The 13,752-nt window shown below is 31.0% G+C and overlaps 1 protein-coding gene and 1 long non-coding RNA gene across 7 annotated transcripts in view; one reads left to right on the top strand and one right to left on the bottom strand.

Annotated features, from left to right (window-relative positions):
- Dscam1 (Down syndrome cell adhesion molecule 1) overlaps nucleotides 1–9,528 on the top strand; it is a 67,614-nt gene extending 58,086 nt beyond the window's left edge. For 4 of the 5 annotated variants that reach the window (XM_068291069.1, XM_068291071.1, XM_068291072.1 and 1 more), the window contains exons 12-20: nucleotides 1,289–1,456; nucleotides 2,878–3,036; nucleotides 3,370–3,683; nucleotides 3,747–3,927; nucleotides 3,980–4,138; nucleotides 4,278–4,292; nucleotides 5,728–5,794; nucleotides 5,965–5,976; nucleotides 6,950–9,528. In XM_068291069.1, coding sequence (XP_068147170.1) covers nucleotides 1,289–1,456; nucleotides 2,878–3,036; nucleotides 3,370–3,683; nucleotides 3,747–3,927; nucleotides 3,980–4,138; nucleotides 4,278–4,292; nucleotides 5,728–5,794; nucleotides 5,965–5,976; nucleotides 6,950–7,031 — 1,157 coding nt within the window. In that variant the 3' untranslated portion in view covers nucleotides 7,032–9,528. The remainder of the gene's footprint in view (nucleotides 1–1,288; nucleotides 1,457–2,877; nucleotides 3,037–3,369; nucleotides 3,684–3,746; nucleotides 3,928–3,979; nucleotides 4,139–4,277; nucleotides 4,293–5,727; nucleotides 5,795–5,964; nucleotides 5,977–6,949) is intronic. The other variant, XM_068291073.1, reaches the window with a different exon arrangement.
- LOC137577574 (uncharacterized) overlaps nucleotides 1–13,752 on the bottom strand; it is a 122,127-nt gene that overhangs the window by 42,647 nt on the left and 65,728 nt on the right. The gene's annotated exons all lie outside the window — the stretch shown is intronic.

The raw sequence follows: 13,752 nt of genomic DNA, 5'->3' as shown, positions 1-13,752 counted from the left end.
ATAAGACTGATGGAAATTTACATTTGAATTTCAGGATTTTTGTACAAAATGATAAAAATAATTTATGATATTTTAGACTATTCTCTGAGCAATTTTGAATTCAATTTTTTAGTCTATATTAATCTGATAATCATATCAGACGTAATAGCTAGAAATGAGTTCATGCATATATTACTTAAACACAGGAAAAAGAATCAAAAAAGCTCAGGAACTTACACTAGAAGTTGTTAATTTTATGAAATAAATATCACTTTAGAGATTTTAATTTACCAGACCACTTTTGACCCAAATTAAGCAATCTTATATATATTTAGATCACATATGTGTTAAGTATCACAATGACAACATTTTAGTACAGTAATTACTCGAATTGAACCTACTCTTCATCTTCTACGTCAAATTAAAATGTCATTTTTTAAAATTATGCAGTTTTGCAGACAGAAAATCATTAGGACCACAATTTTATTATCTGCAATTTATGTTTGAAATTTTTGTATTTTCTATTGGAAAACTTTATATTATTGGTCCTCTTAAATCTAATCATATACTTATATATACCCAACCATATAAATACTCAATATTAGACCACATATTTAGTGAAAAAAATCAAATACTCTCCATTATTGTTGTACATACGTTCTCATATATAAGATCCAACAAATGATTTCACTTCAAAAACCACATAACAAGACCAACAAACAAACTCTCTTTTGTCTACTTACCTATCTATATAAAACTTAACTTGAACTATCCACATTTTGAGTTGATCTTTCCATCCTCTCTTTCTATACATACATATATCTTATCCAAAATGAAACCTAAAAACTAAGATGCTTTTTCAAATCGCAAAAGAAAACTAATTAAAAAAAGTACTAAATTTTGAAAACTAAATTAAATTCATCGCTCATTTCATGTCATGTCATACTACTAAGAAAAAACAAAACAAAAAGTTGGTATATTTTGAAATCGATCGAACAAAACCTCACGTAATATTTATTTGGAAACCTTTTGTCTCGCAAAATTGTAATTGTAACTTGTATTTTTTGAGCTACCTAATTAGCACATTAGAGTGTTGAGATGCCGCACCAAAAAAACAAAAACCAAAAACAACCTTTCAAATTAACATTTCCAAATATTGCGAGTGACGGAAACAAGAATTCAATGAATTAATATCTAAAACAAAAAACGAAACAGAAGTAAAGTATGCGAATTGTTTTACAATAACAGGAATGAAAAGCATCTTTAGTGTTTCAATATTGAGTTTGCGAATATCACATATTAATTCTAGACGATGTAGTTTACAATCAGACTATGGGACCCGGCGCCACCCTGGACAAACGTCGCCCCGACTTGCGAGATGAACTTGGCTACATTGCACCACCCAACCGGAAACTGCCCCCAGTCCCTGGATCCAATTATAACACCTGCGATCGGATTAAGCGAGGTACAGTCATAAGTAAGCATCTAAATTTCCAATGCAACATTTATTAATTTATCTTCCATTTACTTTGCAAAGAAAAAGAAATGATCAAAAAAAAAAAAACTGAAAATATAGAAAATTTGCATTGCTTTTGCCACAAAATTACACACACACACACAATATGAAAGAAACGGTAGGCGTAGCCATGCCCCATATATGTATATCCCAAATACAACAAAACACACCAACAAATTGAGCTTTTAGCTAAAAACGAAGAGAACAAATTGAGATTCTTAATGTTGCTTTTTATAAACCGCTTCAAATTTTTATTTAATTCCCTCCCAAAAATCCTGGCATGTTAAATGGAAAACAAATATTTGAGAGAAATCAATTACGGCCAAGCCGTAGATATTTGGGCCCTTTGCTAAGATATATATAGAGACTAAATAATAAAAGCGTTGAGACTTCAAGAAACATTGATTTACCCAACAATTCGAAAAACCTTTTCGAATATTTGTTGTCATCAGTAATCGATGATTATTCAGAAAGTTTTGTCTCCCAATTGGATTATCGAAATGTTAAAGAAATTTCAATATTACTTAGTAATCCTTCTTACTACCAACATAAGTCGATTATCTCAATAAATTAAGATACCTCGAGAAAAAACATTTAACAATCGATATTAATCGATTCTTTCTACAGAAACTTCAAGAAGTGTTGTTGCCTAATTGAAATTGAATCATTTAACAACTCTTGATTAAAACAAAACCATCACGAGGAAATGATTTAAGTTATCGATGTTAATCGTTCGTAATTTCACTTTATAATCCCATAGATTTTACTTAACAGCAAAACTAAAATAACTTTCCATCCTCGTTATTAATCGATGTTTCTGAAAACTTTGAAAAAAACTTATAAAGTCCTAAATGAATCGATTTTTAAAAGTGACTTAGGCTAGTGCCTAATTTTATAGATTTTTATATCGAAAGACAAATATTTTTAGATCTTTTGCAAAGGATTCAAAAGTTAATTAAAACAAATTTTTAAATGTTGTGATAAATTTAGATAAAGTATTTTTTCTTTTCTACATAGAAATTTTCCAAAGGGTATTAAGATTGGTTACTAGTTTCCAATCTTTTTTCCACTCTAAGGAAACAAATTGCTTGTTATTATATTATGTTAATTTATAATTTTAACCTTTTTTATTCCAAACAAAAAAATTGCACCAAATCAAAACTATTCCCCGAATCCCGCACATTTTTGGGTTGCTTCTCTCTATTTGTACTTTTCATTTTCATTGAATTTATTTTTGATGTTGTTGAAAAATTGGAAATTGAAAATGAAAAACAAAAAACAAAAAACATGAAACACACAACAACACTGTCATCGATCACAATCACAACATCAATCATTTTCATCATCATTGTCATCATCCTCATCAATGATCACAAATTCAGGCCGTGGAGGTGGTTTGCGTTCAAACCACTCCACTTGGGATCCACGTCGTCCAAATTTGTATGAGGAACTGAAGGCGCCGCCAGTGCCCATGCATGGCAATCATTATGGTCATGCTCATGCTCATGCCGGCAATGTAGAGTGTCATTATAGACATCCAGGTAGGAGATGGAATTGGAGATGGAGATTCTCCTCTTCTTTTGTTTTCGTTTAATCCACAACCTTTCCCACTAACCCCCCAAAATCCAAAAGCCATATGACTTCATTTATTTGGTTCATTTACTAAAACTAACAAAGTAATCATCTGGTCAACTCTGAGCTAATCTCAGCTACTAATTTATGTAAGTGTAAGTGTAAGTACATCGTAGCAGCATCGTAATACTAAAAACACTAAAACAACAACCAAAAATCACGACACATAAAAACCAATTTCAATTAAGTTAAGCAGACTCCCAATCCTAATCCTTTCAAATGTTTTCCCTCTGAAACAAAAGGCATGGAGGATGAGATCTGCCCGTATGCCACTTTCCATCTGCTTGGCTTCCGTGAAGAAATGGATCCCACTAAGGCCATGAACTTCCAGACCTTCCCTCATCAGAATGGACATGCCGGACCAGTTGGACCCGGACATGCTGGCACCATGCTACCTCCCGGACATCCTGGTCATGTCCACTCCCGTTCAGGATCTCAGTCGATGCCACGGGCCAATCGTTATCAACGCAAGAACAGTCAGGGTGGACAATCTTCGATCTATACTCCAGCTCCCGAATACGATGATCCAGCCAATTGTGCCGAAGAGGATCAATATGTAAGATCGAAGATCAATCATTGTGATTCAATTTTAATCAAATCTCTTAATACTATCCTTTAGCGTCGCTATACTCGCGTCAATTCTCAAGGTGGCAGTCTTTACTCTGGACCTGGTCCCGAATACGATGATCCAGCCAATTGTGCTCCCGAAGAGGATCAATATGGCTCTCAATATGGTGGACCCTATGGCCAACCCTACGATCATTATGGCTCACGTGGCTCTATGGGACGTCGCAGCATTGGTAAGCCCATTATCCCATTACGAAAACAAATACTATAGGGAAATCTATTTAGGTTCTGCCCGTAATCCTGGCACTGGTTCACCCGAGCCACCACCACCGCCACCACGTAACCATGATATGAGCAACTCCTCCTTCAATGACTCCAAGGAGAGCAACGAGATCTCAGAGGCCGAATGTGATCGCGATCATGGACCACGCGGCAATTATGGTGGTAAGTTTCACAAGCTTATTTAACTCTCAATAAGTTTTTAGATTTAGTAAATAAATTTAAATCACTTTCAATTCGCTGTGCTTAACGAAATAATTCTTGTCCATTTTGTCAAAATTTTTACAAAAACCAAATTAATCAGAAGACTCCAATGAGGGTGAGTGATCGATGAGAATACGTTCTATATATGTGTTCAATCTCAATCATGATCATGACCCACCCAAAAACCGATTATCAAACTCATCTCAATCTCTCATAAATTTCGACTTGGGTTTCATCCCATTTCCTTCTCACCAATTTAATTGTTGTTTCTGTTCACATTTTTATCCGTCATAATCAAATCAAATATTCAAGCTGTGTTTTGCTAAACAAAAAATACAATATCTCTATAAATAATCTCATTCGTTTTGTTGTTGTCCTTTTTGTTCGTGTTTTTTTTTTTTCTTTGATTAATTTCATGTTTTCTTTTGGGTTTCGGTTGCACATTTCAATTTCATTTCATTTTCCATGAAGCACATATCAAAAATACAATGGGTTTCTTTATCACAATTTTTATGTTTATATGTTGTAACTAATGAATCAAATTTGGGGTCTAAGTTCGATATGTAAGTCATGCGGCTCATACATTAATTATACATTCTTCAATGAACTGCATGTGTGATTTTTTTTTTTCGATTCACTTTAATTAGACTTAAGTATGAATATATGAAAGGTTCCTTTCAGTTTTGCACGGAATAAAACAAGATATCCTTGCAGAAGATGCTAAAACTTTGCTTAGATGAGGAGTATCATTGCAATAGATACATATAGAACATCAATCTATGTTTCCTACCTAACCACCAGCTATATCAGTTTGTCTGTATCTCGGCTATTCAGTCAGTAGTACTATTCATATTAGTGTTATTCGTATGAATCGTTGAAAGTGATTTTTAATACCTATCGAAATAAACTTATCGATCTGCAAACTTCATACTTCTACATACTTTTTTAATGGAATGCCGTAAAAAGAATTTCAAGATTTTCAAGAATATATCATCCAAACCCATCGGTTATTATGAGATATATACATATATCGTACTTTATACGATCTTTATTCTATATTCATCTTATACTATATTCAACTTATTACCTCGCACTATTCATAGTATATGCAAATAACCTTTAATTTCCTTCAATCACCTTTTCCAATCATATTGGGATCCAGAAGAAGGTATTAGAAGAGAATTAGGGACCCAATTTCGGTTAGAGATCCAACAAAAACTTATAGAAGAAGCCCTTGAAAAGAAATGCTAATTCATTTGTATATTAAACCCTATTAGAGTAAGCTCAGGAATGGAAGGTTTATCATTAGAATCAATGCAAGGGTATAGAAAACTTCGGTGTACCGAAGTTCTTTTCCAGTATCAACATTTTTATTTCCCTAAATGTGTAAAATATTATTTTGAACTTGAATAAAAATTTTATGTTTTCTTTCTATTTTCTTTGTTTGGTTGGGTAACTCACAAATTTTCACCATTACAAAAAATAAATACAATTTTAAACACCACAAACTTTCAATAAAAAAAATACGTATATAAAAATAATAATAACAGCAGTGAAGAGGTCACCACAACCGAAAGATCAACGCACCACCGAAGAAATGCGTAAATTGATTGAAAGGTAAGAAAGAAAACTGTGACAAGAATGAAAAAACGAAATGTTAAATTTAAAACAAAAAGCAATAAGTTGTTTAACATTGTTTAGTATATGAATTACAATTTCACGTGCAATTGATAAGATTACTAATTTTCATTTTGTTTCCCTTTTGGTTTTTCTCAACTCACAATCAGTCGTCGACAGTTGTAAGTTTGACTTGAAAAAACAAATAACTTAATTAAAAACTTAACTAAACTAGATTAAATTGTATATAATATGTCTGCCTTTGCTTTGCATGTATATTTTAACCAATTACAACTATCTATACCTACATAAGTCTGTCTTAACTTGTTCTATATACATATGTACATATATATCTTTACTAAAGACTTTTACTTTTAACTTTTAAATTTTTAAGTTGGTTTCTTTGTCGTTTATTTGATTTGTCTTTTGTTTGGTTGGTTATTTGAAAAGCAAATCACAGTTGAGAATGTTTCATACTTCCAAAAAAAAAAAAAAAACAATCTAAACCAATGTGTCTATATACATTTATATATAAACCTTATATAATCGTTATTCTATACATAAATATCTTCTAAATATTAACAGTTTTTTGCAGCTTTGCGCTTAGCCTTAGCTTGTCCAAAACAAACACAAGAACAAGACATGAGGCACTATTAAAAAAAGGCAAAAACATCATAAAACAATCAATCATAAGAACATAAAAACACTAAAATACAAGTGTGGATCAGAAATTACTAGGATCCTAGAGTTAAAAATCTTTAAGCTTCTTGTCCTTAGACTGACATATAGATTTCTTTACCATACGAACGTTGAATTTTGTTTGTAGACGAACAAGTTGTGTGACACTCTGCTAAGCACACTTCTAGCTTTTATAATTCCCAACTGGTTTAAGCAATCTCTAAAGGTAGCTTTTATAAATTCCTCGATGTAGGTTAGAATCTTTTTGAATTCGAAAATTAAACCACCTTTCTGATCTGATCCACACTTGTTTGAATATCCAAGCAATGCTTTGGTTGCAGCCTTTAAAGTAGCCTACACATCAAGCTAAAGCCTAATAATGAATATCTACCAATTAAAGAATTAATATGATATATTATAATTTTCATAACTCTGACTAATGAAATTTTTTTCATCGCAATGATTTACTGTATATAGAAACGAAGCCGGCACAAAACAACTCCAACTCCAACAAACAAATGGCGCAGGATTCACAGCCTACGATACTATGGCAGTGTAATTTGTAAGCAAATGGGCGTGGCATTATAGCTTAGTGTTCGATGAAATGAAGAAAGTAAAGTGCGTGGGAGTTGAATGATACATACACACACACAACCTACACAAATACACACACACACACACACTTAAACAGTCATATAGAAGAAACCCAATCAAATACAAGTCGATGATGGGAAATGCGAAAGTATCTAAAGATATAAACTCATACAATATATAAACACAATTATTAACTATTTCAAGTATTTATAAAGTCAAGAAAAAACATAAGTGAACAAAATTATATACCATACATACAACAATTTATACTCTAAGTGTGTGAAAAACTAAAGAAAAGAAAAGGGAAAACGATGATTCAGTAAAAGAATAAGGTAAAGGTGATGAAAGGAAAGCGAGGGAAAAACGATTTGCAACTAATTTTGGCATTTTAGTTGTTAAGTAAGAAGAACCCACTACCAAAATATCAACAAGAAAAAAAAAACTATTACTATTATTATTATTATATTATTACTATTTTAATTATTATTATAATTATTATGCAAGATTGATAAAAAAAAAAAAAAGAATGAAAACAAATTCATGTATTCAGTTTTTGAAAATTGTTTTGCCATCTCTGCCAGAAGCATTGAAACTTGTCGTCAAACCCTTTTTGCCTAGACCTAAGCCAAAAGTCATAATATTAATAATATACATTATATACATAAATATAGATTTAAGTGTCTAAATTATAATTTTTCGTCAATTTCTTGTGTATTATTTGCCCTGATTTTTTGTGATGTTTATTTAATTCTTTTTTGTTTAATTTCTGTTTAGATTTAATTTTTGTCAGAAATGCGCTTCCAATTTTTGAAACAAATGAAATAGTTAAATAATTTATGTTCAAAAAGCACAAAATAGAACACACACACACACAACAATCTACACACTCACACACACTTACACACAGACACTTTTTAAATTGTATTATACAAAAGTTACAACACGAACAAAAATTCAAATTTAAAATGCATTTTAAAGCTTTAAGAAAATTTGCAATTTTTTTTGCAATTTAACAAAAAAAAATGTTAATCAATCAACTTTTATTTTTATTTAATAAGTTTTATGATTTCATTAGTTTATGCAACAAATTTAGTTGTTCTTTTCACTAAATATATACTTCAAAAAATTATTTTATTTAATTTTCATTCTTTTATTTTTCAATTTTGTTTTTTTCGGGGAACTTTTTTTTGGGCATTTTGTCTTTCAATATACTCAAAGACTGAATACTGAAACCAATTTATAAATGCAAAATTGATATCAAAGGACAAAGTTATAGAAACTGCTTAATGATTCAAATTATATAGCCAGAGAATACAAAATAAACGCAGAAAACACAAAAATGGAAATGTAAAAGGAAACGGAGACAGATTTTGCTCAAGTGAAAGTAGTAATAGAATTTCGTTGAAAGAACAAAACACCAAAGAATTTTCCAGTTTTTTCTTCTCATTTTCTTTTCATTATTTTCATTATGTGGTAATTTTTATTTTTTTACATAAAACATAAACTTTAATCCAAAATCGACAAAGATATACCCAATTTTATATGCATATATATACATATATATATATATATATATAAATGTAGTGTTGTGAAACGAAACAAAGAAAAACAAAAGAACAAAAAATTCAAATGTGTAATGCTTATATAAATGTCTCTTACAAATTTTCAAATGGCAAAACGAACTACAAATATTAAGTAGAATTTAGCAAAAAGAAAAAAAAAACCAAACAAAACCAAGAACTATAAACAACAAAAAAAAAAAACTTTAAACAAATTTTCAAGTAATTCCGAAAACAAAAAAACAAAAACAAAAATAGCAAGCAATAAAAAATATACACACAAAAGAAAACGAAAACATTTGGATTTCAAAAACAAAACTAACGAAAATGAATTTTACTCAATTAAATATTTATAAACAAATTAAAAAAAAAAACACAAAACAAACTTTTTGGCAAAATCAAAATTACAAAGGTTAAAAAAACAAGAAAAAAAAATAAAATTTTCGGCATTTATGCAAAGTTTAGAAAGACGAATTAATACGGTTTGAAAAATGAGAATATTAAACTTAAGCTAAGTAAATTAATGAACAAAAACAATTCATACATATACATATACATAAACATAAATAAATAACTAACGGAACATTTTCTCATTATTATCATGCATTAAATTAATCAACGGCTTTTTATGTTGGCTTAAGCAAAAAAAAAAAAAAAAAAAAAAAAAAAAAAAACTACATCGCATTGCCATTTTGTAATTAATTTATAACATAAATCACTTAAGCATAATTTTCTACTTAAATTTAAATATTACAAACGCATAAATCAAAATTAAACACTGAAACCAAAAACAAACAACAACAACCACAATAACATTCAACTTCAACGCACAACACACACACACTAACACTCTCCCACACACATAATCACACCAATACTAAGCCACACGAATGAGAAGGAAAATGGAGAAAAATTAATGGGAAAAACCAAAAATTATTACAAGCAGTTTAAAACGCATTTATACTAATCACTCGCTCCTTCTTAGCAGAAAAAATAATCTAATAATAAAAACCAAATACTAATAATAATATATTAACTAATTAACAAGAAATGAATCTTGAATCTTACCAAAGTGTAAGCCTATTATAAACCCTAAACAACATCAACAACAACAAGAAAACCAAAAATATGTGTATTAATAATTACAAATTACAAGACATATATTGAACTATATATACTATATATATATATATACACATATATATATATACATATATATTAATATTGAATGTATTGAATTGACACACACTCACACACACTAGACACAGACACAAATACCCACACCACATACATACATACGAGTCTAAGCAGACTTGAACATACATACATATATAAACATATACATACATATTACTGATCTGATTCATCGATCATCTCACAAATCAATGTCACTCACGCATTTCTCGGAGTCGGAATCGGAGTCAAAGAAGAGTGCAGGATCAGAGTTTCAGTGTCATAACAATTTCAAGCGAACATCAATTCAAATTAAATAAATGCCAATTTATGTTGGACAAAAAAAAATATAATGGTTTCAGTTATGGGGGAATAATCTTTTAAAGTCTTTGATTACAATCCTCGAGAGACATATAAGGAAATGTTTGTAAGTTCGTCAAGTCCGAATCGAACAAATTCCTTACTAGTAGGCACGTCTAGGAGGAATGTGAAGGTGTGAGGGACGACCCTCCACACTGAGATCATCATCATGGCCAAGAAACTTTGCAACTTTTGAGCTGTTCTCCAATAAGAACTAATAAAAAAGATTATATAAATTATTATTAAATGCCTAAGCACTTTAAAATGGCAAAGACCTAATTTGTATTTTCTGAAAAGATTATATTTTATGGAAGAACAGAAGCTGCTCCAAGAAGAAGTCCTTTAAAAGTATCATTCACAGTTAAATAAAAACTTTTTTTTAGCTTAATTAATTTCTATTTGCTCCATTTTTACAGATTTTAAGTTTGAACAAACTATTTCTCATTTTTAAGTTGATGGTACATGCATTTTTATTTTGACTGTAAGTTTTAAGTATCGCGCCAAAAGCTAGTGGCTCCCTCTGGCAATAACAGTCAGGGTTAGGCCGCACAGTGGCGCTCTCTGGCAGATTATACAAAATTGTTACTCGCAGGTGTGAGCGCCAATTTCAAAGTATAAAACTTAACAACTTATATTACTTCATGTATTAATAGTTAAAGAATATTCTTATTAAACAATGTAAATCAATTAGCTCATAACATTAGTTTTGCATATTTAACTTACAATTTTACATAAACAATTAGCTAAATTATAATTAAAACAAAACCAAATAGTTAATAAGACAAATCTAAACAAAGATTTCCATCCAAATATCGTAAAAGTTATAACTTTCATTACTTGTTGTGTGGATTCATTCCAATTTCCTGGTGTTTTAGTATTCAGAGAAGATTTACATAAAATAAATATATGCCTAACCATTCAACAATAATCATAATTATGGGCAGTTAGTTGAAACTTTATTTGAACACTAATGCAACGCCCCAAAGTAACCGCATTTCGACCTAAAACTGAAAGACTTTACGGATTAAGGGGAGTTTACCTTGTTTGGTGAGCAAAGTGGGAGAGAAAGAGAGTTTGGTGTTTGGGGACTTGGGTGTGTCCCTTGTAGCGCCGCACTCGAGCGTAAAGTTCAACAGGCTGCTGCTCCAGTAAATCAACAAAAAACAAAACCGCAAAACGCCGATAAGAGGCCGCAACAGGACTTCCCTGCGACTAGTAACCACCTCTTTTCCCTAAAGTACACTAAAACCCAACCAACTGACCCGCATAGAATGGGGGGCACGAATCGAAAGGGGAACGACAGTTGCTGGTCAGGACACACCAGCAAAACAAACAAATGGCTCACATTAAAATGAAACGGCAACGGAAATATTAGCGAAAATGTTGAAAATTTGTGTACATCAAAAGGGGGCAGGGAGCAGAGGGTTATAGGGACACTCGACCGTGCTCGACGTTGCTATTTGGCTGGGCCAAACAATTGCCAGGACTCGAACTGGTTACTCCTCTCGTTGACAGTCGTTGTAGTCGTCGTCGTTGCTGTCGCTGTTGAATGCATGTTAAACATGCAAGAAGGGACACACAGGTAGACCCCGACCCCCTCTCCTCCAGCGACACCCTCCTTGCCCCCCCATTAGTTTACGAAATAAAACTATGTCAACGTTTTTGGGGGGTGTAAAAACAATTCGTCCTCATTGTTGTTGTTGATGTTGCTGCTGCTGCTGTCATGCAATCTGAATAACTCTGAAACGTCTGGAAATAATGTAAAGTCATGCCATATGAAAACCACCCAAAAATTGATGGATAAAAATCAGCTTGTTATGACGAAAGGCACTTAACAAGTAAATGTTCAAAATATATAGTATATATATTTTGTTTTTTCCCATAAAAATTGACGATGAATCTGAATAAACAGATTTTTGTTATGTGATAACTATTTATAAATACAAGTATGAAAAGGTTTAGATACATCACCCAAAGATCACGTTACAAAATTATTATGAATTTATATAAATACATAAATTATTATATTAAAGTCAAATTTGTTGACACTAAAACCAAATTTAATGTTTAGTTTTTAATGGCATTTCATTTTGCTTCATTTACAAACAACGTTCACGGGTCATTTAAGCTGATACTTAAGCAACTATTTGTTGTCTAATTAATTTATTAAAATTTATTTTCTTCACAAGGCTGAAACAAGTTGAAACAAGTTTTAATAAAAACAATTAAACAATGACTTCTCACACTTTTTCTTCCACATATAAATTGAAATGTCCTTCTCTTTTCTCTGTCGCTTTTTCGTTTCATCGAAGGGCTTAAGTCGAAAGCATTCTAACGAAGAACCCAAATTGAAAAAAGGTCAAAAGGTTTCTTGTAGAGCTAAACAATTTCTCAATTGATGAATTTCAGTTTGAACAAGTCCTATATACATGGTTATGAGTATATCTACAGTGGCGGCCACGAATTTAAGACGTTCTTTTTTATTTTAGTTTTGATTTTCTCGTCTCTCAAATAACTTAATGGAATATTCTCTTCTGTAATTTGTTGCTTATTGTATTCAGATTATGAACAGTGAAAAATTGTCTTCATAGGTGCATTTAAACAGGGAAAAGTCCGTATTTTGAGGCGTTCATCCAAAATCTTAAATATTACAGATAGAAGTATGAACTCTTTAAAGAAGTTATAGATCTAGCAAAACTAAGATAAACTGCATACCACAAATTTTAAATTTAGCACCAACTTACGATTTGGAGCCAATTGAAAATCATAATTTTGTATGGCAATTTGTGGTACTTTTTACGATATAAGTTCATTGAACTACGAAAGAAAGTGAATTGAATTTCCCGCCGAATGCCATAAAAATTAGTTTTCAAACTTCTCTCGAATCAAATGTATTCTTAACAACAAATATTCCTGCCCAAGTTCTACTTTTAATAACATAATCAACAAAATTTCTTAGTAATTAGCTTAAGTTAAGCAAGTTAATATCCTTTCTTTGACCATTCCAACTTGACATTGTTAATTATCACTTAATTATATTTAATAACTTTGACAAATAAACTAACGCGCTTTAAAAATAATAAAAAAAAACAATACAACAACATCATAAAAGGCCAAAAAGCAAACACAAATAACAATCCAATTGGTATTTTATGGATTTTTTTGTTTTAGTCAAGTTTGTTGTCGTCAAGTTAACTTCAATTGAGTTGGCCAAGTTGACTGAGAGGCCAACTTCATTTTTGGCTTTTCATTTTGTTTGGTTTAGTTAGTTGGTTGGTTGCTTGCTTTATGTTTTGTTGTGTTTTATTTGCTTTTTTGCCGCATTTGGGTCTAGGGTAGTTAAAGTTTATCTACACTCATTTAGCTCTGTTTGTGTTTTCCTACCCATAAACCTACTTTACTGCGGCAGGGCCAACACAACAGCACCAACAACAACAGCAACAACAAAACCACAAAATAAAAATGAAATAAAAAACCAAAAACAAAACATCAACATTATTGAAAATACATGGATAAAATGTCTTCCTTTATTATATTGATTTTCATTTCGTTTTATTGTTTTCTAGGCAGTTGCTAAAAATTGTTCTTAATAGT

This window comes from Drosophila tropicalis, unplaced genomic scaffold (genome assembly GCF_018151085.1).
Source record: "Drosophila tropicalis isolate 14030-0801.00 unplaced genomic scaffold, ASM1815108v1 contig_593, whole genome shotgun sequence".
Classification (NCBI taxonomy): Eukaryota; Metazoa; Arthropoda; class Insecta; order Diptera; family Drosophilidae; genus Drosophila; species Drosophila tropicalis.
The sequence above is the reverse complement of the archived record's forward strand: the minus strand, read 5'-3'. Positions and strand labels throughout refer to the sequence as shown.